Below are 26,890 nucleotides of genomic sequence, written 5' to 3' on the forward strand. Positions count from 1 at the left end.
CAGACGCCCACTTATTTTACCCCGCTTATGAATTCACAAACACACACATGGTTGGAACCCCACATTTTCTTTCGCATTTTCCTTAACGGTTTTCCCTGGCATTTTGCAATTATTGCTCCTGCTGCGTCTGTTCGAAGAATGTTGGGATACATTCTACATGCACAGGAATTTTTAATGTAAATAGTGCTTCAAAGCTTGAGAGTTCAGAGAACAACGCAATGATATGGAACAAAATCGGTAGGGCAGCAATTAATTAGTTGAATTATATAGGATCATATATATGTAGAAATTTAAGCGGCCTTACCAACTTTCGGCCTAAATCTTAATAATTAATATTTGTATATCGGTTTTTCCTAATCTGTTGGTCCGAAAATAGTTTTGACCTTTCGAAACATTTGCTGTTTCTGATGCCTTTTGCTTTTACTTTTACTTTTAATTTTAAACTTTTTTTTTTTGTTTCCCCTGCGACCTTTTGCTAGCAGCTATCGCGTCGAATTAATCAAAACTTTTGAGTTATCCAATTAGCGCGCGTCGAAAAGTTTATCACCTAGCCCATAACATCACCTCAAACCTCTTAACCCCTCGTCGCCCCCAATCGGATTCCCCTATTTGTCGATGGAATGAGAATCATAAAAATGAGAAACGAGCCAACGAGAGGGGTAGAAAGAGAGGGGCGAGTGCTTGCGGTGAACTTCATACAACACGTAATTGCTCGACGGAAAAGAGACGGGCACATGGCACATGGGCGCTAGAAAGCAACGGGTATACAGATGCCCATTGCTTACCGTTATATAGATTGAAGATGCGAATTGGGCGGCGGATGGGTCGTAAAGTGTAGCAGCTGTTTAGCAGGAAGGCAAGCATAAATGAAAATCAATAAATACAAAATTTATGGTTCGTAAGAGGGGGGTGGAGGGGGGCAAAAAAATAAAAAATAAAAGAAAGAGGCTTAAATTAACTCACGCACACTTTGCAGAAAGAGACGGCAACTCGTTTGCGGTGGGGGAGGGGGAAGTCAGGCTTTTAGAACCAAACTGCAAAACCGCCAAACAAAATCGATAAATCTGCAGCCACGCAGTGCGTGCAAAAAGAGGACGGCATGATAATGCAATTGGCCAATAAATCATCGCATAAAACTACATTAAAAAGTCGGCACACACACACTGGCGCAGAGCTCCACCTGCAGGGAAGTGAAAATGCATTGAAAATACTATAGCAATCTTTCTAGTTGGCCAATGAAATATGCTCTTTTAAAGTAAATAATCCTGTTGAAATTTGATATTTAACAAAATGCAGTTCCATTAAAATCGATTAATTTAGTTATGTCGTAGTTCACGAATCTACACAGCTTGCCATAATCGAACTGCCCAGATTATTTCTCTCCGTGCACAACTAACACCCCCCAAGCTTAGTCAATCACAGCTGAGTGCATCCAGCCATCAATCAATTAATCAATCAAATAAATGTCCGACACCGAGCGGCCCTCAATCGTTTACATCAGTCAGCAATTTGCTATCAATTAGATAATGGCTTATCGTCAGAGCAATTTTAGTGACGAAAGTAGCTCGCTCACACCCCTTCCTTTACCGTTTTTTGCAGTTTATTTTTTTCTTCTCTGTTTTTTGCTTAACCCACTAAGCGCACACTTCAGCATGATTTATGTCTAAAACGAGATAGCAATAGATTAACCTCTTAAGGCCGAAAACTTGGAGCTACCAAAACAATCGCTGGGACACATATTAGCCATAAATCTGTATAACATTCGCGGCCATAAATCAATATTTAAATGCTAATGGAAAGCCACGGCTACAGCAACAATTGGCCGGCACAGTAAGCCATAAAAGCTAAGAAACACCGCTGATTATCTTGGCAAGTCTGAAGAGACTCAGACGGCGCCAAACAAAACAAAGCGATTCAAGCGATCCAATCCAATCAAATGGAATCGAATGGAATCAAAATCAGATCGCATCTGATCCAAAGCCGATCACTTGAACTTTGCCCTTTTGTTTTTCCAACCATGCGACTGAGTAGTGTAGTTCACAGTGATGGTCACAAATCTATATATTCCCGAGTATTAAACAACCCATTTAAATACATCGAAGCAGTTATATTTTATTATTTGCGCAGTGCATTCAGAACATAAAAATGCAATCAGCCCAAACTGTAACTATTTATAGACTTCAATGGCTTCATAAGATTTTTGATGAGCTAAAGCAACTGCATAAAAGTGTCAGATAAGCGCACAGCCATGGCCATAAAAATACAACCACTGCACGATCAACGAGGCTGCATAAAAGGTGAGTGAGTGGTGAGTGTGTTGGGCACCACAAAGACGCTTTGGAATTCCGTGGGTTGTCTCGGGGGTTTATTAATAGCCGATACGTGACTAGAAGTACGACTCGAAATTACTGCCCATTTCGTGTGTGACAAGACAGAATGTTATTCAACGTTCTGTTGTGGAGCAGAGAAAGGCCACAGAAAGGGAGTTAGGTACATGGCTTTCTAAAACACATCCAACATCCTGCACATCCTGACTCCAGCTCCATATTCTAAGGCTGATGTTGATGAAAGTTAATTATAATGGTAGAGCAAGTCGATTTGTGAGCTATATCTCTCAAACATGGAACTGAATTATTGAAAAAATTTTAAACGCGACTCTTGATTATTTTCTCTTCTACTGCGGCGAGTGTGGGAACGAAGGGTCCCAAGGATTTGGGATTTTGTAATTTTGTAATTCCTCTCGGTTTCAACTGGAAACTTTTTGCTTAAGCCGAGAGTGGTTGGACTTTATGCTAAACAGAATGTTTACTTCGGATTTTCAGCCACCCGTTTGTTTACAATATTCGCTTTGATTTCGATTTGCTTCGACCAAGCCAAGCAGCAAATAGAATTTTGCCTTGCAAATAAATAGGATAAATGTTGGGGGCGTGGGCCTTGAAGGTCGGGAAAACCAGGAAAGCGGCAAAATCGGCCAATCGGGACGCGGGAGGCAAAAACGGATCCAAACGCCGGACCCGTGGTAAATTACATTTAAGAAATCAACGCGCGATGGCCGATGGAGTTAGACTTTTCGCATTGAAAAGTGGCAACGTCGCAGGCGGAAGAGGGATGGGGATTGAGCGGAAAAGAGCGAAAAGTGGGCGGTGGGCGGATGGCGTCTGAAGGATCCCATTCAGTGGAAAACGGGAGCTGAAAATTCAATTTGATTTGATTTGATTTTCGTTCTCGTTTTCGTTTGAATGCACAACTGAAGTGGAGAAGAAGAATAAGATGATATCAAATTAGTTGAATAAGGCAATAAAATCAAAATCAAGGACTCGAGACGGGCAAAAGATAAGTACTATGGTATAATCAATGGAAATCAAACGATTCACGTGAGATTACATTCTAGGCAAGTTACTAAAAACCGATCCATACAACTTGATCATTTTGCCCCATGTCAACGGGGCGAGTTCAAGGTCACAAATTCTGAGGAGGGAGCAACGCACATAGAGCCATCTCTTAAGACTTGGAATACATACTTGGCCAATAATCCTTGCAATGCTATCCAAGTTATACAAGTAATAATGAGCACATATGTACATATACCCATAATAAAAAAATAACAAAAACAAAAAAAAAAAAAAGAGCAAAACATAAACACATGTTCGTATGCGCCTAACAACGTTTTCTTGCATTTACTTGTGTGCGTGTTGTGTTCTTTTCGGTTCGCAGTTGTTGCGCTGATAAAAATCAACAGTCGCTGCTCGGCCGACGTCGACGGCTACGCCGACGTCAGAGCCGTTTTATGCGGCCGGCGAAAAAAATTTTTTTTCTTTTTTGTTTGTTTTTGGTGCTTTTGGTTTTTTATCGCAACTTTTAAACTGGGCCGCAGCAATTAATTAAAAACATTAAAATTTGTATGAGGTTGGGTGGCCTTTTTTGTTTTTCTGCGATTTTGTTTCTATTTGCAGCGTTTTTTTTTTTTGACATTTTGCTTTTTCCAATTAATTAAGTTTTTTTCTGTTTGCTTTACCTTGAGCTTTTACATTTTCCTAATTAATTCCTTTCTATTTGGTTTACTTTGTTACCTACATAGTTTTATCCTTTTAAAAATGTTAATAATTTGATGTTCTTTAATTTCTAATTTATTTGGATTTGATTAATTTTATTTGTTTAATTTTGATTTTTGTGTTATTTCAACTAATTTAGAGTTGTTTTTGTTTCTTATGCATTAGTTTGCTCTTTTGCTTTCTCTCTGTCTCTTTCTCTCTCTTCCTGCAATTCTCTCTTTCTCCCTTGCCTCTCTTCCTCTTCCTTGCTGTTTTGTTTATTTGTCTGTTTCACTTGTTTTCGCCTTTTGGAACTGTGCTTTTCATCCCAGTTTCCCTCCTTTTGCACTTCGTCCTCTATCTCTCTTTCTCTTGTTCTTCTTCGCCTTAATATTATGCACACACTTCGTTTTCGCCCGTTTTATTTTGTTGATTTTCCAGATTAATCCGCGGTATTCGACCGATTTTTTAGCGTTTTACGAATTGTGCACAATTTTCGCGAATTGCGTTTTTGCGGAATTTTTTAAACGCAAATTGTGTGTGCGGAGCGAACGGCGAACGTTGTTATATGACGGAGACGATGAAAACGATGCGAAGCGAAAGCGAAAACGAGACCTGCGCCGGCGTCGCTGTCGCCGCGGGCAGAGCAGTTGGCGGCGAAAAACGAACGAAGCGAGGCGAATAACGAATTCGAATTGAGGCGAAGGCGAGCCAGGCGCCAACAGCTGAGAGTGCGAGCGAGAGGGGCCTATTGCACTGAGAGAAATACTTGTTGAACTACATAGTATGCCGTCTTTCTATATTCCCATACCTATGCAAACATATCCTAATATAAGCTAACTATAGGCGGCAATTAAAGGCGCATAGAAAGATATTTTAAAGTCGTGTAAAACACAAGTTATTCGCAGTGTAGCCTAAAATAAGAGCCATGCGTGAGAGCGTAGATGCTAAGCATAATGCGAAAACGAGAGGGCGAATAGAAGCAAAAGAAGCTATTGAAATTGAAAGTTGTAATAAGACAGCGACTTGAGATTCATCATCAAACAGCTGCCGCCGCCTAGTGGCCTCTCACTCGCACAGTAGTAGCACCCTCTCCCTCTAGTAATGCCCTCTCCCTTCAGCACACGGCGGAAATCCAATTATAAGCAAATCGGGCAGACATAGCGTCGTCGTAGCTTTTTTCATTACTTTTCCTTTTTTTAACTTCTTGCACAAAGACTCAAAAAAGTGCCGGAAAAATTGGGGTGGTGCAAAAAAGTCTAGCGAGAACATATATAAATATGTATGTATATATGTAGATACGTAGATGTATAGAAAAAAGAGGGGACTTTTCAATTGTTGTTTGGGGAATTCAAATTCAGACACATGTATAATCTGCATACACATGTAAGTACACATGTGTGATTTATGCAGCCATAAATTCGGTGTCATACTTTGCCAGCTTAATAAATTAAGCCATTTTCTGCTTCCTGCAATCAAGTCAAATGCGCAATCAATTTAATGGCTATTTTTTCAAATTAATTGACTGGCAAAAGCCACTGTTTTTGAAATTAGCAAATAATTACACACAAAGTATATAAAAAAAAGTAATATCCCTTAGTTTTCATCATAGCCTTAGTTTTGATCAGTGGTCTAGTTATGAAAAAGAAGTTAAAACAAAAAGTAAAATTCTAAGCGGTTTATTCTGTAGGTTTGTTAATCGCTTGACTGCTTTCCCAAATTCATTTATCACATGTGATAAAAAATAAAATCGACAATAGCCCCGAATTTATTTGCTTTTCTGGGGCTTTCGGTGGATTCTACAAAGCGTGCCGACTCTTTGGACCCTTATCAGTTCGCAACAACAACAACTGTCCCAACCGAGCTCTTATCATAAAAATAGCAACAACAAAAAATAAAGGCGAAGAAAAGAAAAGCACTAACAATGCAGACCGGCCCCCTTCAAATATAAAGAAAGAAACAAACAAATATATGGAGCGAAAATAGTGGACATTAAAGCTAGTTTTAAGAAGGCTGGTTACGTTTATGCCGCATTTTGTAGTTCATTGCTACTGAATTACCATTATCGTGGAATTTCCCGTTTCACATGGCGTATGCGCAATATTTAGCTTCCATTTACTTTGCTTTGATTTTCCGAAGAAAGAGGCTTACCAAAGATTTTCAATTGCAATCGACTTACCTGTAAAGAGAAAAGTGAAATAAATAATCAATTACCAGGGTTTAGAAATTGCAAATGCTTTATATTATAATATATTTTAAAATGGCAAGAGCCATTTAACAGTGTTGGGGTCATTGTTGATGATATATGTATATAATAATAATAATATAGATAAATGTTGATTTATAGAGAAGGGATTTCGCGGAACCACTGTGCATCATTGACGACCTTTGAAGTGGTTGAACTTGAGGAGGTGGAAACGATACACTCAGCTTTCAATTGGTTAACCAACTCCTTTTGCTTATTTTGGGGTTTGGGCGTTTGAGGTTTTTGTTTGCCTTTGTTGGGCTTTACTTTATTTTGGTGATAAGTTGAGCAGATTAACATTTTACGCAATTAATACGAAGGGAAAATAACGGGCCTTAAATGCTAATTGCCAAATGTGAAACAGATGACGGCAAAATAGGGAAAGGGCGACTCTGGGTGTTGGTAAATCAACCCCACCGTTTTTTTTTAATAAGGGGGTGTGCAACCTTGAACTTTGACCTCGCAGCATTCTAATCTGGGCCTAAAATTTGATTGCTCGCAACACCAAAACCGTAAAAAAAACAAAGAAAGGAAAATAAAATAAAATAAAGAAAGAAAGACGCCTCTCTATTCGCCTCGCTCTGCCGGCGCCACAGCAACGCCACCTGAGCAGAGGCCACATCTTCCCTCTCTCTCGCTCGCTCTCTCACTCTCTCTTGCCGACTCTTTCCTTTGATTTCTGAAGGATATATGGCAGGATGGCCGAGTAATAATTAGTCCCAAGTGGGTTTCGCAGCAAGCAGCTTACCGATTGCAGAAAACGGGCAGGAAACCGAAAACGGGAAATGGGAGGTGGGCGATGTGAGTGGTCGAATCATCGAGGATAATGGCCAGCAGGATATTATTATCCGCCTGATTGGAATGCCTTGAGTCAAGTATTTGATGGCAAATCTACTCGTAATTGAGTTAGTTCATTAATTCACATATTCATTCGGCATTCATTCGATAATCGCTTAACTTCTAACCCTTCACATCGCCAGTGCAAGCACTAGAGATGCCAAAAAGTCGATAGTGATCCGGACTGAAGTTTGATAACTCCTTCCAGTGGCCTTTTCAATGGTCTAAAAATGGTATTTAAATCATGCATTGCCCAACTAATGAACATCACATGCTCTAATTGATCCTCTTTGGTTATTAATCTAAACGTGTGATCTGATCTGCATCGCATGTGCCAGCAGATCGTGAGCTATCAAAATTGCCTGCAATTTGAGCGTAGTTTGTTACTCTTTGCTGATTTCTGTTTCTGTTCGCTTTTGTTTTCTTTTTTGCTGTTAGATAAGCTTCGCTTTGAATGGGGACCGGGTCATGCTTTATTAAACAAATGGCACAACTCGCGGGTAGATGTATAGTTTATGAATAGAATTCTAACAACGTAATTATAGATATCGCTGGAGAGAGATCCCCAGGGAGAATGGTATGGAATCATGGGGGTAGTGTCAGCACAGAATCTGCCATAAAAAGCATTCGCAAATTATTGGTCGCAGTGTCGAGTGTCAACAGAAAAGTATACTTATATAAGGTGAATGCATTTGATAACAGCTTGCTGTCTTATTCAATTGATGTGTACAACACCATCTCTGAAACTAGTCGCTAAAATTTCGATAAGTTATCGATATTGCATCTTTGATGGAAATGCAAACGAGTATGTTCCCAGATCAAAAACTTCGGTAATCGCGATAACTTATCGATAGGCGCGGCTTCTCACCTAGACGGAGAATTTCGGAAGTTGTAGCAACAGCAGCAAAACGAGCACACCATATACACCAGGAAGTTGATGCTGCCGCACCACGTCGACGTCGAAGTATTACCGCTGCTGCCGCTGACGCCGATGCCGCTGCCTGTGAGCGTACCGCTCGAATTCTGCTCGCTGGCGGTCGCTGCGCAGCTGCTGCTGTTGTTGTTGTGCAAGCCAGCAGCGCCCGCTGCCGCTGCGATGATCGATGCCGCCGACGATTTGCGACGTCCAGCTGCTATTGCAGCTGACGTTGCAGCGCTGCTGGTTTCGCTGCTCTTTTGCCGCAGAAAGCGTCCCAGGTGCGGTGGTGCAGCAGCAGGTGTGTTGCTTTCGAGGGCGGGCGGGGCGCTGCTGGTGGAACGTTTGCGCTCCGCCGACGTCGCTGCTTGCTTCAAGCGTTGCTGATCGTCGACGAAGGAGATTTGCTTCCACTTTTTCTTCTTCTTCACCTTGGCGGTGGCTTTCAGCAGATTCCGCGATCTATATGTTGTTGTTAGCGCTGTTAGTGTTGCTGTTGTTGCAATTGGTGTGGTTGTTGTGGCTCTGCTCGATGTTGTTGTTGTTGTTGTTGTTGCTGCGGAGGCGGCGACTGCGGCTGAGGCAGAGGCAGCGACGGCGTCGTCACTTTTGGCCGCCAGTTCAGAATCAGAAGCTCACACGGACACACACATGGGTATTAGGCGCACGCACACAATCACGCAGGCAGAGCGCTGCGTCGACGTCGCGGCGGCGGCATTCTAGAATTTTACGAAAGTTTGGTTTTTATAGAGACAACGGATTTTTGATACTTTTGTTATATCAGGCGAATTTGTATTAAGATTTTTTGATATTTGAACTTTAAATTTATTAATTGAATGCTCTTATATTTAAGAAGACATTAGGGATTTTCGAAATTTGGTTTTGTTTATTTCTTGGTAGTTTTAGCTTATTAAATTCGTGTGGTAAACGATTTTTATTTTTACATACTTAGGTTTCTAAATTGTTCTTTGTTTTTCCTAAAAATATATATTTTCTAGCTCAATTACACACTCCTACGAACGTTGTTAAAAGTTTCATTAATAAAAGTTAAATAGTTTCGTTAATATTAAACTGAATATCAAAGTTATTCGGTCTGTTTTTTTTATTTTTGGTATTATAACATTTGTAACAAATGGCCCATGATCTTTCACTAATTTAAATTGGTTTCGTTATACACATATTAAGATCAGTTTTTGCGGTGGTTTATGTTTATTATATTGGTTTTGTAATTCGAATTTTCACATATTTACTTCATATCGGGTCAACTTCCTTTATAGATTCAACGATGTTTTTCAACTGTTGTTATTCTGTAAGAATTTTAGTATTTTTTTGGTCGCTACCACTATTGCATTTGATCTTTAGTTCCAATATGGAATTTTACCTATTTTTTGAGAATCTAATATATTTGCTTTGATTAATAACTTTTGTTGAATACTCACTCGCATTTACTGTTATCGTGTTTTCGATTTTTCTTTTGAATAAAGGTCTAGTTTATCTAATACAATTTTCTGTTTTTTGTGTATTATTTTGTTTATTAGTCTACACTTAGATTTTCGGTTGTGACTCTTGTATTGTCTTTGTTATTACTGTTCGTTACTTATTAGTTTGGTTATATTGGATTTTGATGGAGTACTTTGATTTATTGTATTTTCACTGAGGGTTTTTATTGCAACACATATCGAAGTTTTGATTATTGGTATAGTTATTATTATTTTTGCAACTTTGGCAATTTTCTTGGCTTTAAGATTTTAGTTGGAAGAGTTTTGGTAGTTTTCAAGTATTTCGTTTTTTTTGTTGCTATCAGTTTTTAGAGTTCATTTGCTTTGTTAGCACGCTTTTTCCATTTTTTGATGCCGCCCTTTGTTTGATTTTTGTTTTGTTTATTTTGCACTAACTTTTAAACGACTTTTGCATATATTTTCCGTAATTACTGGTCATATTTTTGGTGTATTATTGTGTAGCTTTATTTTCTGCCGCTTATCATTCCACACTGTTATCTTAACTTCTGCTGCTTCTTTTATGTAATTTACAGCTTCTCTTTCTGTCCACTTCTTCTGCTTTTTGTTGTTGTTTTGCACACACGTGCGAGGAGCACTTAAAAAAAGGTAAAGCACAAGAACAAAAAATTCACGGGCAATGCTGTTTGGTTAAACGTATATTTAGCACTTGCGACCACTACGCGTATTTATTGTTTATTATTATTATTATTATTAGGTATGATTATGGGATGTGGTGCTTCTTTATTTTATTATTTTTTAGGCGGCGCGCGCGCACACACACGCACCCACACGCACACACACACACGAAATGCGATATGCGTTGCGATGCCGATGCGATGCTCTCTGCTGCAGCGACCGCACTACACTGCCGCAAAAAGCAACGGAAAAGCAGAGAAAGGCAGCGAAAAAGCAGAAGCAGTGGGAGCAGCGAACGGCGACCGAGTGGCGGCGAATTGCGCCGGCAGCGACGGCGACTTCGGTCCGCCGAGAGCGAGAGCGAAAGAGAGCAAAAAGAAGATGAACAAAATGAACGCGTGCGCGTAAGAAGAGAAGGAATCTATTTTGTCTAGTGTTGCATATAAATACGCGTTCATCAAAATAGTAGCCGCTAAATTAAATTAAGAATATGTTTCATTCCCCAAGTTTGATAGATGGGTTAATCTATCAATTGTATTCAACTGCAATATTAATATTGTACTATCATATATCATAGTGCAAAATGCGCAATTGATTTTCTCTAATGCTCACTCACTGATTGCAGAGTATTTAAGGTGCGGTGCGACTATGGCCCGACTTTTCTACTGAATGAAGTGCGCAAAATAGTAGCAGAGAGAGCATCATTATCGGAATCCCAAGTATGGACCAACTAAAAGACTTTCCTCAGTAATTAGTCTTTCAAGGAATTGCATTTCTCCGTCTCATTTCGACAGAGGAAAACTTGGTTGGCCATCAATTATTATTGTTTATCTTCGACTATTAACTATTATTTACTGTTTGCAGGAGAGAGCGGAAATTTCGAAATTCTCTTTTGCGCAGAAAGCTGCGCGCTCTTGATTCCAATCAGCCCTCTGCTCTGCCGCCGTGCATTCTTATCAGAACCGCGCCGTCGACGTCGCTGCCCGTTAGCTGTTGTCTTTTTGCTGTTGTTGCGCACTGCACTTGAAAACTTTATTCACGCATCTTTTCTCTTTTGTAATTTATAAATAATTATAAATAATTAATAATAATAATAATAATAATAATGATAACTAATCTGTGGTGAAGTGATGGGCGCGGTGACAGCGACGCCGGCAGAGGGGCAATTGCAGCGTTCGACGGCGAACTCAAGTGGTTGACGTCTTCACTAACACTAGACTACGCGTTTTGGGGCTTGCGTGAAAAGTGGAAATAGCTACTTACACTTGGCTGATGAGAACCCGAGGCGGCTTTGATTTCCAGATTAGATGACCCCCTGACTTGACCCCACCCCTGAGCCCAAACTCTCCGGTTAGCAAACGGAAACACACCCCGAGCTGCACTACTCACTGCCGGCATTCCGGCATTTCGTCATTTCGCCATTCCAGCATTCCAGCATTAGGCACTTAAACTGGCCCAGGTGCCTCAAGGTGCCACAAGGTGCTGCACGCACAAACAAAAAGGAGAACCCGGGGTCGGGGGCCATCTAAAAGTTTCAAATTTCTGCCGGCGACGGTGAAAGTGGCCTGAAATGAGCCCCGGGCTCGAAGTGCAATTATCCTGCGAGAGTTATCCATCAAAAATGCCGCTCGCCACTCATTCTAATGAAAAACTTTGCTGCCATTCTGCTCGGGAACTCGATGGATGGGGTTTTCCAAAGGTTTGCCGGCAAAAGGAAGAACAGGTGGAGCACGAGCGCAGCTTTCGCCTTCTTTTTGGCGTTATGGTTATGACCGCCGCCAAACCAGATGGTATCGCAGATCTACGGTCCTTTGCATTAACGGCGTACAGAAGATCCATCCAAAATGGAACTTAGTGTACCAACGAGGGTTGATTTCAGAGTTTTAGCTGGTCACCTACAGCTAAATTGATAAACAATTTAAGCATTTACTTAGACAAATAGTAGATAAGGCATAGGCATACAGGGTATTAACTCCTGTTGAATCCGAGAAGTGCTGTCAATTATAATATTCGAAGGTGATATTTAATCTATTTGCACCTCGCTCTCTGTCAACTCTATTTCACAAAAACGTTATTAATACCCCCTGTGTCAAGCAGCCCCCTTAATCTATTTCCCCGCTGGCCTGTGTCGACTTTTGCTTTGACAAACAGCCGCAACAATAAAAAAAGGAACAAAAAATGCAGGGGCGGGGGAAAAAAGCAGAAAACTAATGGATGGGCAATGGCACCCAAGGGGGCTGGCTTTAGAGATAGCCGGCAGGGGCGTGGCAGGGGTCCTGGCTATCTGGGCATCTGGGAGATATACATACATATACCTATACATATGCATATACATACGTATATATATATATAAATATAAACGCATATATAACACCCGGGGAGGGCGCTCAGTTCGTTGTTTATTGGCGAGATTTTTTGGCGTTGGCCGTGAGTCAAATATTTGTGATAAAAAAGCTGGTTTTGTGTTTCTCGTCGCCTGAGACTGGAATTTCATGAGGCTTCACGAGAGGGCTAAATTACCTGAATTGTTGTGTGTTTTGTATACTTTCTCTTATTGGTTCAATTAATGCGTGGCATTAAAGACCTGCGCTCGTTGTAGGAAATGATAAATGTCGGCATCTGATGCACAAACATAAGAATATTCCTGCGTGCCATAGACAAGGTGTCGTATGGTTGCTTTGGCTTTGGAACTTGAACATATTTGCCATAGATTGGCGAGAACTTTAAACACACGTACGCAAGCTAGTTTGAAAACCGAAAAACATTTTTCATTATTTTCCAGCTCCGATTTGGTTCGTGCTTAATATTTTTCAATTTCCTGCTCTTTGAGCCCCGCTTTCGCTAGAGATTTTTGGCCCCGCCCGCTGAGCGTGTGTACCCAAAACCAACAGCCACGCCCACGACCACGCCGCCCGATTGACGCACAGTCAACGGTACTGCCAGCGGGCGGCTGATGGGCCGTGGGCGCTGGGCGATGGGATGGTGGGCGTGGCCGGTGGACAAACAAATTGCATGTGTCTCTCATTTCTCATTTCCCATTTTAGTTGCCTGATGCATTTACAGTTGCACTTGCAGCAGCGCCAGGTGGGCAGTCTGCCACGCCCACGCGAAACGCACCGCCCCGTCTAACGAAGCCATACATATACAAAAAAGATTTTGATTGTCGAGAAATATTCTTAACTGACTTTAAAATACAAATTAATTATGTCATGTTTATATCCACATAATATAAACGATTTGTTGTCACAAAACTTTACAATCCAAAAGAGAATTATTATGCTGCCAATTGCTTTTGTGGCATAAATTGTTTTTTCAGTGCGTCAGCTTGGTTTCCTTGTCTAGCCACTGCACATACCGAAAAGTTAATCATAAAAACGCCGAGTGAAAATGCCAAGGTTCAACGTGTTGCTGATTGTTTTTTCTCCTGGGTGTCAAATTGTTAAAACGACGTTGGCAAAGGGATCGGCAGGGGGAAAGGGGGTGAACGTTTGAAAAGAGGGCGGACCGACACGCCCACCAACCAGTTGCACGCTGCGTATACGCAATATTCGCTCGCACAAAGACCAGAGCTTTTTTGTCGAGCGTTTAAAATTTAAATATATACTCCATGACCGAAAAATCAGATGCTATCGAGCTTACCCAAGTCGCTTCATTAATCAGAAACCGTATCAAATGCATTCAATTGACTTACCTGTAACGAGAAAGAAGCAAAATGTTTAATTAGTGAGTTTAAATGCGACTTGAGTGGTTTATAATGGTTTATTAATGGTTTATAGCTACTGACGAGTACATTTCATGAAATAGGTATCAAACTATTCTATTCTTATATTAAATGTAGAGCTTGGCAAGCGTGTTTTAATTTGGTTGTATTTCGAGGATAAAGTTTTTCAGATTTATTTTGAGATCCTGACCTTAAGCAATAAAAATAGTATTAAGCACGTTTTATTTAGCTTTCGAAGCTTTGGACAACTTTTTCAGAAAATTCAAGTGTGTTGAAAAGCTGTGGGAAAAGTTCTGAGCAATTTTCCGAAGCTCTGGGTTCGCCGCATTGCTATTGAGCTTTTCATGCCCTGTATTGTTGCTAAGATCAATGCCTAATTCAAAGAAAATAAATTTGTTTGATTTTGTTAACCTCTTGCATGCTTTTTTTTTGGGAATTCCCCTAGAAAATTGCCGTAAACAAGAATGCAATAAACTAATTACATTTTTCAAACAGACTAACAATCCTTTAGCATCCTGAAGCTTTTTGTCAAAGTGCAGCAGGGATTTTAAAGCTCAGCTGGTGAGCAGCTCCAGGGAAACGAGGAAAATGAAAAAGGGAACTGTTACAAAAGTCACTGCAAAGCTGGAAAAAAAGCAGTCAAAGCCAAAATCTTACCCCTTTGGGCAATCCACGGTATTTTAGCAAAAAAAAAAAGAGAAATTTTAAGGGAAAATGTAGAAAACAAACAGAGTTTAATTAAGAACAAGCTGCTTAGGAAATCAAATTAAATAACCTCTTGTAAAAGGTGCGCAAAATTTAATAATATTGTATAAGGTGGGCACAGATGTTGTGCATTGTCAATTTCTTGCACCGAATATAAACAGCCTTTCAATTGGCTTTTTCATTCCGCTTGCAGTACAAATATATTAAATTCCTTAACTCTTTCGTCGTGGTTCCTTTGTTTTTAATGGTTTTGAGTTTATTACCATTTCTTGGCATCCGAGGGCTCACCTTTTCTGCCTGCTTTTGTTTCTCGCTCATGCCTGACATTTTCCCATCTCGGATTGCCTTTATTTTAGGGATATACTTCAAATGGCCATTCGAGATGCCGTTGCCATCCTTTCCCCCTTTAAAAATGGACTTGCAAAAGTCACACGTGTCGTATGCATAATATTATTCATGCTATTATATAATGTTAGCAGTGAAAGCGAAACCTGCCAGACAACATAACAATTTAAATAGCTGTATGGTAATGAGCACAGTAATGCATGATGTTTGCTAATTATTGGCTCAGCTCGAATTTCATTTCATGCAATGCCCAAATAGTAACATTGAAATGTGCCAAAGCTATGTCATAAATTAACATGGAATGTGAAGCAAGGAGGCGTAATTAATACTTTATCTAATGCCTTCTAATTCGGGCTTTTTAATAATACGCCCGCGTCTAAAGTTCTGGGGAAAACAATTTGACACAAAAAATATATCACACAACTAAATTGCGCTTTAGAAGCTTTGAAAAAACGTGTCATAAAGTTTTTAATTGCGACAGATGAGAATAATGTTTCTTGTACCTAATTAAACTGCTGTAAGCTGTAAGCTGTAGGCTGAGTTAAGATGCTTAAGCTCAACTAAATGAGTTCGAAAATCGAAGGCCGCATCGAACTTGTGTATTAAATATCGGAACTGTCTAAAGTAATGAGCTGCTTACGGACTTTAACTAATATTCTGACAGTAATGAAGGTCCTGGCGGCTCTCTGGCACTCCTCTTTTGTTTCGTAAACATACCTTCATTAGCGCCTTAAGGTAGGCAGCACTCGGCTGAATATTCACCGGTGGGTTGGACGAAGAGTTTCAAAATAAAATATGCAAACAACGGCATGTTTTTAAAGACGAACCAGTCATACTCGTATCCTAACCCTCTAAATCCCCTTTAACATCTTTTTGTCGACACTTTCTCCCGTGGGAAAACCAACTGCCTGCATCTTTCACATTTTTGGAAAAGGGAAACTTTTGAAGTTCCACAGGGAAACGACTGTTAGATGACCCGTACACGCACGAGAAAAATATGCTGTAGTAGCTTGAAGTTATGTATCTAAAATATTGTATGAAGATACCTCGATGATTTTCAGAATTTGTACTTGGGGGAAGGACATGGCCCAAAGGTTTAACTAGTGGGTTAGTCGACGAGAGTTCAATGGCTTAATTAACAAATTTCGTGGGCTGATTGATTGACAGAAATTCAAAACAACAACAAATTTGAGTCCTGGCTTCAAGGATACAAGACCCAAAAGCTATTGGCAAAGTGTTTGGTATATTAACGGGAAATTTCACCCTCCCATTGACCTAGATATTGGCTAACAACGTTGAATCGCCCTAAGGACTTTGTTTAATTTCCAAAAATAGGGGCAATTGCAAAAAAAGTAAATAAAAGGGACAATTTATCATATTGTGGGCGTAAAAAGTTTCACACATTAAATCTTTCTAAAATCTTTCTTGAAGTTCCAGCCGCGACAATTATCGCACTTCAAATGTTGTGAAACTTTTGTCCACTTAAATCTTTTTGGTTCCAGCTTGTGTCGCTATGAAAATCCCTGAATGCCTTTTAACCCACGACAAACAAGACGGCAATCCCAAATTGCCGGATTTCCTTGGGGGAATACCCCTTTTTAAAGTTGTTAAAAATGCGGGCTGCGTCACCGAGCCGATCCCCTGATGGCTTAAAGATTGGAGTATAATTTATATAGACATTAGCTCGCCGGCTTGGGGCGTCGAAATTCATCGTCAATTCATTGCCAGCCAAACCGCCGACTTTGACATGGCATATAAATGAGGAGCACCCTCCAGGACTTCTCGTCCTGCCCCTACTCTAACCTCCGAAAATCCCGGAGAGCTGTATACATTTTTGTGCTATGTTATTTTCTTTTTTGTTATTTTTTCGGCCTGTTTGACTGAGGCAAACAGAAACAATAATAAACATTTCTTCTCGGACCATTTGTTTGTGTGTTTTTAATAATAAATAAACTGTAAACATAAGTCACGCATACCGAGAGACCGGCCGAAAGTTGAGCCCTGAGCTTCAGCCCCGGATTTATGAGGGGTGTCGGGGGTCAGAGCTTGTGGGCCAGGCTCTGAATGGTAGAGGGAAACGGGGGTCAGGAGCTATACTCCCCGTGCCTTGTGGCCAAAGCTATGCAAATGTTGCGGCCTGCTGGCGAATCTGTGTGGATTTTTAAAGCACCCTTTCCCTTCAAAAAAAAAAAAAAACAAAAACAGCCAAAATTCCTTGGCTTCTCCACTATATAACTTCGCTTTTTGGCTAATTCCAAAGAGAATTTTTGAGTTGGGAATTAATGTTATGACTAAAGTGGGCGGCCGACTTGTTGGCCTACTGATAAGAGGCCACCGCAAAATGGCATGTTATCCGTACGATTATTAGATTTTATTTACGGACTTGGGATGCTGTCCTCCCAAATAACTTTGGGCTGTAGTTTAAATGTTTAAACTTGGGGATGAGGACATCTCTGCAATTTGGGCGAAGGAACAAGATTACTTCAAGACTGACTTTTGTTTGCGTTTCAAGAACAAATATGCCAATATTGAGCAACAACTGTCAACTGGTTAATCCCCCCTGATGACAACCCTCCCTCGTTTTCCTTACGCTTCAGTTACTTTGTGTTTAACCATTAGCGCGTATTATGTTTCAATACCGATTTATTTTCGGAATACAAACTCATTTTTCCCTTGGCCCTATTTGCATTTCGTTTTCGTCACCTGCCATTATATTTAAATACATTTAATGGATGTAATTCCAATAATTGTTTAAGTTTCCCTTTCTCAATTTCCTTTGCGCTTTAAAATTTCATGGCCTGGCAGCTTCAATTACCCCGCCACCCGCCACTGCCTTCGTCTCGCGTCTCATCTCTTTCGGGGTTCATTAAAATTATTCTCTTTATTTTCAAATTATTTTTTTCCGTGCCTGCTGGTATTAACATATTTATATATATCTATGTATACGTGCTGTCGCTGCCAGAACGAGAAACAGAAACAGGCAAAGATGCGATGGATGTAGAGGGGATGTGAAAAATAAAAAACATTTAAATTTAATTATACGACTATGACAAACAATTTTGGCATTTTGACAACGTTTTCGGGCGTAGAGGCTTCTCGTCTCTTTAGAAATTCCCGTTCTGATGAAAGGCCATGCCGCCCCCTACAGCCACGCCCCCTGCCCGACAACTTGCAACAGCAAGTCAACAATTAGCAGCGGGTTCAATGTGCCATCAGAGTACAGGACACGGGCAAGGATATATAAACAGGTTCATTAGCAAAGGGGGAAACTAAGAGCGAGGGTCTGGAGCGAGTCTTTTGCCCCACTGAATTCAAGGCAGCACAATGGCCAAATTTAAAGCAGGCTTTACGCAGAATTCAGAGGACGAGCTGGCGGACTTGCATAGAAAATGAATTTATTGTATTTTTCCTTTTGGAAAATGACTTTCTATCAAATTAATATTCTGCGAAATGTGTGGCTGTCATTAAGACGGAGCCGCAGTAAAACTATTCAAATGGTCAAAACTGTGCATAAACTTAGAGGGATATTATATGTATGTGATTCAATCATCGAACTCACCCAAAGAGGTCCGAATCGCTGCCGGGGAAGCTGATCCTGGGCGAGAGTGGCGATCGTCCTTGGGCCCGCTTGAGCATATCGTGCAGACCGGGCGGCGCGTGTATGGGACTCAAGATGGTAATTTTGCGACTGCCCGGCGGCGCCAAGAAGCCACCGCTCAAGGTCAACTGGGTGCGCATGCCCGCCGACGAGCTCTTCATCTCGATCGTTTCCGCCGACTTGGAGATCAGAATGGAGGAGGACTGCTGCAGGCCCAGCTTGCTCATCGACAGCTGCATGGATCCACCGGTGGCGGAGCTGTCAGTCAAGTTGCCGGCCGATTCCACACCGCCAACCACACTGGCATCATCGATCTGGGTGGAGGCGCTTCGGATGCACTTCTCAGGCCGTGTTCCAGCCATTCCGGCTGCCGCCTCCGAGTGCGCCGATGTGGAGCGCACAAACTGGCGTACGTGCTTCTGGTGGGCCGTCAGAAATCCGTGGGCACCCTCCGGCTGCTGGAGGAAACTCTGGAAGCGAGTCTTACTGCTGGCCGAGTTGGAGTTGCCGCCGGCCAGGTTGCTGGAGCCGCTGGCTATGTAGCGGGTGCTGCTGCTGCTGCTGGTGCTCGTGCTGGTCCTCTGCTCGCTGCTGGTGATGATCGAGGTGGAGCTCTGGGCCTTCAGCTGCTGGGCCAGCGAAGCCGCCGCCGAGGAACTGAGCATCTGGGCGGCTCCGCTCGAAATGGTGGTGGCCTCGCCCACAATCGTGCTGGACTGCAGGCTCTGACTCCTCGTCGAGCTGGATATGATTCTCTGGGATTGCTGCTGCTGCTGGAGTTGCTGAAGCTGTTGAATCTGCTGGATTTGCTGGGCGCTATCCTGTTTGCTTTGTTGCACAGTAGTGCCGGCACTACTGCTCATCGAAAAGGAGTGCGTGGCCACCTTGGTGGTGCTCGATGTGCTGGAGAACTTTTGGCTCTGTACCTGCACCTGCTTTTCGGGGGATCCCAGCTCCAAATCGGCCATGGAGCGCACTTCGTCGGGATCCACCTCGCTGGGTGTGGTTATTATGTATTGTGGTGGTGCTGCTGCTCCAGCTCCAGTTCCACCGCCTCCTACTCCTCCGCCACCTCCTCCTGATGCTGCTTGGCCACCATTACTCTCCTGGGACATGGTTTCCTTTTATTTCACGTTTTTCGCGTACGCTTCTGGGGAACAGAATTTATGCTTTTAATTTTCCCTGCGCGTGTGACAAACTCTTACTCTCACTCTTGCCTCAATGCATTGCATACTTTTTGGGGTCACGGGTGAATAGTTTGGGTTAAGGGTCGTTTGGAGCTGGGTTAATTGAATGGCACAAGCGGAATCTCCGTCTGTCGCAAAAAATGTTATTTTTTCAGGGTTCTCCCCTGACCCACCAACCAAAGGCACCGCATGAAGGAGGTGATGTTTAATTAAGCAACTAAATTCCATTGAAAATATAGCACGAATTTGCAAGTGCAGAAGTGTAGAGAATATTCAATTAGAAAGCTTTATGTTTCATTATAGTTATATTATCTATAAAACACAAAACCAAGTCCGTGCAGTATTTGAAGTCCAAGGAAAGGACTTTTCTACCAGTTTTTCAGCAGCATAAAGCTCATATAATAAAAGCATTATTAGCTGTCCAGAGTCAAAGGCCTTAACTTTGCAGCAATTTTCACACATTCCTGCATAAAATCATTTCGTTAAACCTCATTAGCAAAGTTCGTGGAGCATTTCCCGAATGGCCAAAGTTGGCTTCGAACTCGAACGCAACATGTAGTGCCCCCCGCTTTTTCTCGCTTTTTCACCATCCCCCAAAAATGTTCCATCCCCCTTTGCCGTCGGCGAAATTTTCTTGTTTTCACCTTCTTTCTTTCAGATTTTTTTGCAGCAACATTTTCGTTTTCTCATTTTTTTTTTGTTTTTTGTCGAGCGTGCGTTCGGTTTTTTGCGTTCTTTTTGGAGCGTGGCTTTTTTCGCTGGTGTGCCTTAACAAGCTGCATAATTAACCTGTGAACCGTGACCATGACTCTGAGCCACCCCCCCCCCAATTTCGCCGCCCCTGCGTCGCGGTCATCCCCTGTTAAGCTCCACGCTCCCAGCTTCACGCTCCAAGCGACCAGTGCACGTGGAAAAAAGAATTATTTTGGGTGACCCTAGCTAACTAACAACAATATGCTTTTAATTTTGCAAAAACAAACGGAAATGCGCTCGAGCTTGAATTTTACCACACCTTGTCATTTGGTGCAGAGCATACTTTATTAGTTGACATTGATTACAGCCGTGACTTTGTTTTTCCGACTTCATATTCGGGCATCTGCTCACTTCCCCCCATTCCGTTTGCAACTCTCTGCGATTTGGATTGCAGTGAAACAGAAATGAAAAGCAGGAAATGGGGAAACAGGCATCAAACGCAATTTTTCAGGGGATTTCTGCGCGAATGTCTGAGGTCCTTTTCCTTTTCCGATTTCCTTTTCCCTTTCCCTTTCCTTTTTTCTTTTCTGTTCTCTTGCCGCTTTTCAATATTTACCGGAGAAAACCAATCAGATGCAACTTGATTTCATTAGCGTAAATGCATTTAAAAGGAAGCTTACGGTCAAAGAAAAATTATTACAGGTCATCGAACATGTGATTTAATCTATTAATCCATTCAAAAACGCAAGTATTTCTCTAGTTACAACTTTTACTTTTAAACGGGCCGTGTGCTTCAAGTTTGAGTGCGATTAGAATTCTTGTTCTTTTTTTCCACTAAACATCTATTTAAAATAAATTTAATAAAATCTTCACAATAACAATAATAAATTTCATTTCCACTTAAATTTCATTTGGTCAACGATTTGCGTAACTCCTTTCACTATTTCGGCAAGTCACCCAAATTGTCGGAAAATTGAAGGTCAGGACTCGTTAGGTTGCAATGACTGTCACATGGCAACAAAAAGGGCAACAGTAGGGGACAACAACCAACATCTTGTGCAACAGTCACGCACACATGGCCAATTCGCTTGCAACTCACACACACACACATACACACACACAGTGGACGAAAGGATGTTACTGCCGTTTTATGCAAATGGGTACCTTTTGCTCGCTTTGTTGCCGGCGAAAGGAAACGACAATGACGACAATATACACCTGAAGAAAACACGTTACGGTTCTAAAATATATGAACGGAAATAACAACGGCAATTGGGAGCTAGAAGAGAAGAAAATGGGCTGGAATGGATAAAATGTGCTGCATTTACGTGTGCTGCATGCAAAATCCTTGGAACGGCTTGGTTTCGCTCAGTGTAAAATAGGAATTTACCACCAACTGAAGGCTCGCCAGCCAGGATTCCTTTTCCCAACTTATCTCTTTGTGCATTCCGTTGACACTTTGCCTATTTGGCTTTTTTTTGGAGTCCTGGCACTCAAAGTAATTGCCATTCGTGCAGAAAACTGAGTTTAGTTACCCTGATTCGATCAACTCAATACTCAATTGCCTGCAATCGTGGTTGAGTTGCACCAGAAATTTCCTATGATAATAATACTTTTGCAATCGATGCGATTGCACATTACCTAGATTGTTCATTTGCAGCGTTATTTATTACACCTTGACTGTATAGAGTGCATATTTGATTTGATTTGCCCGCTTCGCTCGTTTTCCTTTCCGCCAACAAACAATTGCGAGGCAAGGGGAACAACAACGGCAACAAAACCAATTTGCATTTACGGCAAACAAGGCGAAAGCAATAAGCTTCATGTGTTGATTGCCACGCCCTCGCCGCCCTCGTTTTGTGGCTACACATGTATGAGTATATGAGTGTATCAGTGTGTGTGTGTGGCATAGTTAACAAAGCCTTTCCTCCGCGGCCCCGATACCTATATCCATACCCATACCCATACCCATACCCATACCCATACCCATACACATGGCAACATCATTAGCCATATATCAACTTCACTTTCAATGCCTGCCCAATGAATTTCCTTAACGGGCGGCGTGCTAAAAAGGCAGGCTTATGACTTGAAAATTTCCAGAATTTACGACTTCTTGACTTTGGAACGCATGTTGAAAGACGGCGTAAACTGGATTTAAATTTACAAATATCTAAAGAGATTTGTTACAATCTAAGCCAACTAATCACACTTTTTACAATGCCCCGCCTTCCAGCATTCCATTCGTTTATCATAAAGATAAAGCCCAAAGCCCTCGCTTAGATTAAGTTAATAAAAAGAATTAGGCCTAAGATCCATTTTATGTTGTGCAATTTCCAAGGGCTGAAACATTTAATTCACTGCGCCATCCTTTCCCTTCAAGGATTATGCAAGAGCTGTCGAATGAAAGGGAAATAAATTAACCTTCAACCTGATGGCTTGGCTTTTCCCTTCACATTTTAGGCGTTGGATGGAAAGAAAACTGGGCAGTGGGCCTAGGGGCTGCACAGCTTATATTTACCAAATAAATTTCCACACACAACCACACACTTGTACTTGCAATCAAAACCAATTCACGGCCAAGGACGTCGGTGCTGACATGCATTAAAAAGAAATGTACTTCAAATTGACTTTGATAGCGGCGGCGTCAAGCGGAAAAGTGCATTATAATGTAGCAAACGAAAAACGATAAAAAACCACCGCTGACCTTTCTAGATTCATTGCATACTCATTGGGAAACGGTAAATGGAAAATCCTCCATCTATCCAACCAACCAACCAACCAACTCAATTAGCGTCGTCAATAATGCACTATGATTGCAACAATTTCCCACTGGCGTAATTGATACGGATTGGTTGTTATGATCAAATTGGATCGAATCAAATCAAATCGAATTAATGTAATGGCCCAACGTTCTTTCCCATGGACTATGTGAAAATTATAAAACGGTGAAAATGTTATATTGCTTATAGACAATTAAGCGCCGGGGAAAATCATAACAACCTGGATGGTTTGGAAATTGTGTTAAAGTTCTAAAAAATAAACAACATAACATAATTAATTTAAAAACTAGTTTGAAATGGGTACCCCTTTTGGTCGTCAAGTTAGTCGAGTCAAATTGCGATCACAATTCGTGTTTCATCTTTTCCGCCCACTTTTCCGGCATTTTCCGCCCACTTTTCCGGGTTTTCCCGCCCCGCCCTCGCGGGCTTATTGCATCATTGTGTGCTCATCATGCCGGGCTAAGTGAATTTGGCTGGTGTAAGAGAATTTTAATGCATTTTCCACATAGCGATGGATGGATGGCACGGGTTTGCCATCTCTAGCCTAGCGGAAAATCAAATTTGCCGAGGAGGCGCAGGTGGAAAATATGGATGCCGAAACGGATGCACTACGCTCAACGGCTAATTTGTGTGAATTTGTCAAAAAAATGGGAATTTTTTGTTTTGTGTGAAATGTGCAAAAGGGTAATAAAGCGGGGGAAAAAAATACAAAAACGGGGGACGATGTAAATTGGCAGTCGGAAAAGGTCGCAGAGGCTACTTTGTGCCGGCAATTCAATCAAACTTCCATTAATAATAGAATGCGAGTGAAAGAAAACTGAAATGTTAGAAGCTTTAAGCATTTTCCATTTTCCCCACCACCTCCAACCCAACCACCCCCTTTACCGCCCACTTCCGGCTACATTACTTAAGCCTATTTAAGCTGCAGGTACGGTAGGCAGGGGGGCGTGGCCCAGGGCAGTACGACGACAATCAAAGACACAAAACAGAAGGCCGAATCCAAAGCCAATAACGAAACTAACTAAAGGCGGAAAAGCCGAGCGGAGAAACAGAAAAGTTGCAAGTAAGGCAAGGTGGTTTTCCTTTAAGAGCTTGAGCCAAATAAAAATCAACTCGCAGCACAAGAAATTAACAAAAGTTTTGCGTAAAGCTCGTCGAGGTTTCTATGCTATGAATCGAGCATACCTCTTAAAATTTCCCATCTAATTTCATAACTTCTGGCCAAAGGGGTTACTCAGTGTTCTAAGAATACGCATCATGCTTTCAGGGTAATATTTCCACAGCATCCTAGTGTAAGCACAACAAACAAGGCCCAAGGCTTTTTCGAGCACACAAAATGACAGGACCAAGATGCGGTGGTGGGTTAACGAGAGGTATTCGGTTTTCGGTTTTCGCTAGGTGCGTTTTTCGACTGGGTGAGTTCGCAGGTCGGTCGGCCGGCCATAAATTTGCTTAATTTATTTGTGCGTGCCGTCGCTTTAAAATCGCTAAATTGGAAGGTCGAAGACAATGAGCTGAAGTTTGCGACCCTCTGAGCCGCCGAACCACAAAGCCACAAAACCAATTTGATGATTACAATGGGTATGGGTATATTGGTATATATTCTGACTTGGGGTTGCTTTAAGGTCAGCATCACTTGATGGCAGTAAATAGGTTAGGAATTTCGAAATTACGGGGTCGCGGAGAGTTCGAGGTTTGAGTGTTCTCAGTACAGAATACTTTCGGCTACGGCTGTTAGTGAAAAGCGAAAGTTCAAAGTTCAATTTGCAATATCGGAATGCCGTAAATAAAAGGGGCAGCGTGCTTTTTCCATTTAGTGAGTGACAATGAATATATTAAAGCCACTCGGATGCGGTTAAGTTTTGGTTTTTGGTCAGCATGAAAAACTGCCCTTTCGACCACTATTTATTGCTCTTTTTCCAGCTTATACACATTTGAATTTACCCAACAGCGATGCGAGTTACCCTTTATTTGCCTCGTGGTCTTTTGTGTTTGTTCAAGGATTATTTATCAGGGAAATGCTGAGCTTTGCAGCAAACATTAAGTATAGGGCGTTATTTTAATTAATATTCAGGCACTCGAAATGATCATTTTATTGATGTAGCTTAGAATTAGTGCCATTGAATGCTGGTTTAAGTGTGCAATAATTTAAATTTATTTTAAACCATTTGCTGTCTGCCAATCGATCTTTAACCCACTTGCCACTTGCATGATGGTCGCCATTAATTTCCATAATATAAACATTTTAGGGAATTGTGGGGAATAACCAAAACAACTTCTTCGCACGCAACTTTCGCCCCTCGCCGACCACGCCCCTAATCAATCAGTGATTCAGCCATTCAGGCATTCAGTCACTCATCCCCGCCCCATTGAGTTCTTTCGAGTTTTGCCTTAAAAAAGTAGGTGAACGAGAGTTGGGTCACAACATGGCATGCAACATTTTTCGGCAAGGAGGTTAACAATTGGGAAAAGAATAACACTGGGTTCACAAAAGCTGACCCCAAAAAAAGGCGATTTTTCTCCGGTGAGGGTGTGGGACAGAAAAGTGCCGAGCAAAATGCAAAATCGATTGGGGAAATTTACCCTGAACAAGAGAGCTTTAAAGAGTCGAGTGGTTCAAGTTCGCTGGGGGCATGTGTTGATCTTTTCCACAAAAAGAGGCATGTCTGAGGGCTAAGGGCGCGGGCATCTGGTATCTATGACACACACACATACACTCGCCTCCAAACACTCCACACAGCACTCTCACACACACTGGGCACACACATGCAAGCGAAGCAGTCAAACATTTGCCTTGAAGAATGAGCAGGAGTAAGGGGCTGAGCTATTGTGGCAAATTGTTCGGTTAGGACAGGTACAGTAGACACCACAAAAAAGCCGGAAAGGAATTTCAAAATTTTCGGTTTTGCAAACATTCACAAGAGACTTAAAACCCCAGCGTTTTTTTTGTTTTCCATCATCCCGATGACCGGACAGCTGTCAATATTCCCATAGACAACATTTATGGCACCCCATAAATAGGCAATGTTTTTTAGCGAGGGCCGCCTGTGGTGCCCTTATCAGGTGGCTGGTTGACGACTGGGAGAATGGACAGGTGAGTGTCTGCCGTTGGCTTTGCTCATTTTTCCAGTTACTGCTATCAAAATATTTATAGGCACTTCAAGCTCACACATGACCAACCCGATAAATTGTTTGCCATCTCGCTCACATTTTTTTAAGGCGATTTAATATTGTGCGTTGGCATACCCGGGGGGTCCTGCTCCCCGCAGGAGGCAATTACATATAGTAATTCAATGAATAACAAGGAGTACAGCAAATATAAATATGAAATTGACGAAAATATGGAACAATACTGCTGGAAAATGCGCAGGTGATGGACGGAGTTTTCCCATTCGCCAGCATTTTCCCACTCCAAACACACACAGCAAGCTCAAGATGCATGCTCTGATGGCCAAAAAAAAAAAGGCGAATGACAAGCGGTCGGGCGAGATGAAAGAAAAAGCGAAGACAAAGAACGAGACGGAAGAACGCTGTCACGGGGAAAAGGTGAAAGCTGAAAGCTGAGGCAAAGTTTGCTCCTGTGCTGCTGTTTTTCCTGTGCCGGCGCATTTGTTCACTTTTTGTTTCACTCGAAGCGTTTGGCTTATGATTCAAGTACAACTTGCGGAACTGATACTGTTCTTTGTTCGTTTTT

General features: G+C 41.7%; 1 protein-coding gene across 10 annotated transcripts in view; it reads right to left on the minus strand.

Moving 5' to 3' along the window:
- LOC6524324 (cAMP-specific 3',5'-cyclic phosphodiesterase) overlaps positions 1-26,890 on the minus strand; it is a 98,663-nt gene that overhangs the window by 42,517 nt on the left and 29,256 nt on the right. For 4 of the 10 annotated variants that reach the window (XM_039374804.2, XM_039374808.2, XM_039374806.2 and 1 more), the window contains one exon: positions 18,495-19,683. The exons of 4 other annotated variants lie outside the window; for them this stretch is intronic. In XM_039374804.2, the coding sequence (XP_039230738.1) occupies positions 18,495-19,648 (1,154 nt within the window). In that variant the 5' untranslated portion in view covers positions 19,649-19,683. Of the gene's footprint in view, positions 1-4,436; positions 4,607-7,981; positions 10,379-18,494; positions 19,684-26,890 lie in introns of those variants that run through there. 2 more of the 10 variants (XM_039374815.2, XM_039374811.2) reach the window with 2 other exon arrangements.

Source organism: Drosophila yakuba, chromosome X (assembly GCF_016746365.2).
Source record: "Drosophila yakuba strain Tai18E2 chromosome X, Prin_Dyak_Tai18E2_2.1, whole genome shotgun sequence".
Lineage (NCBI taxonomy): Eukaryota > Metazoa > Arthropoda > Insecta > Diptera > Drosophilidae > Drosophila > Drosophila yakuba.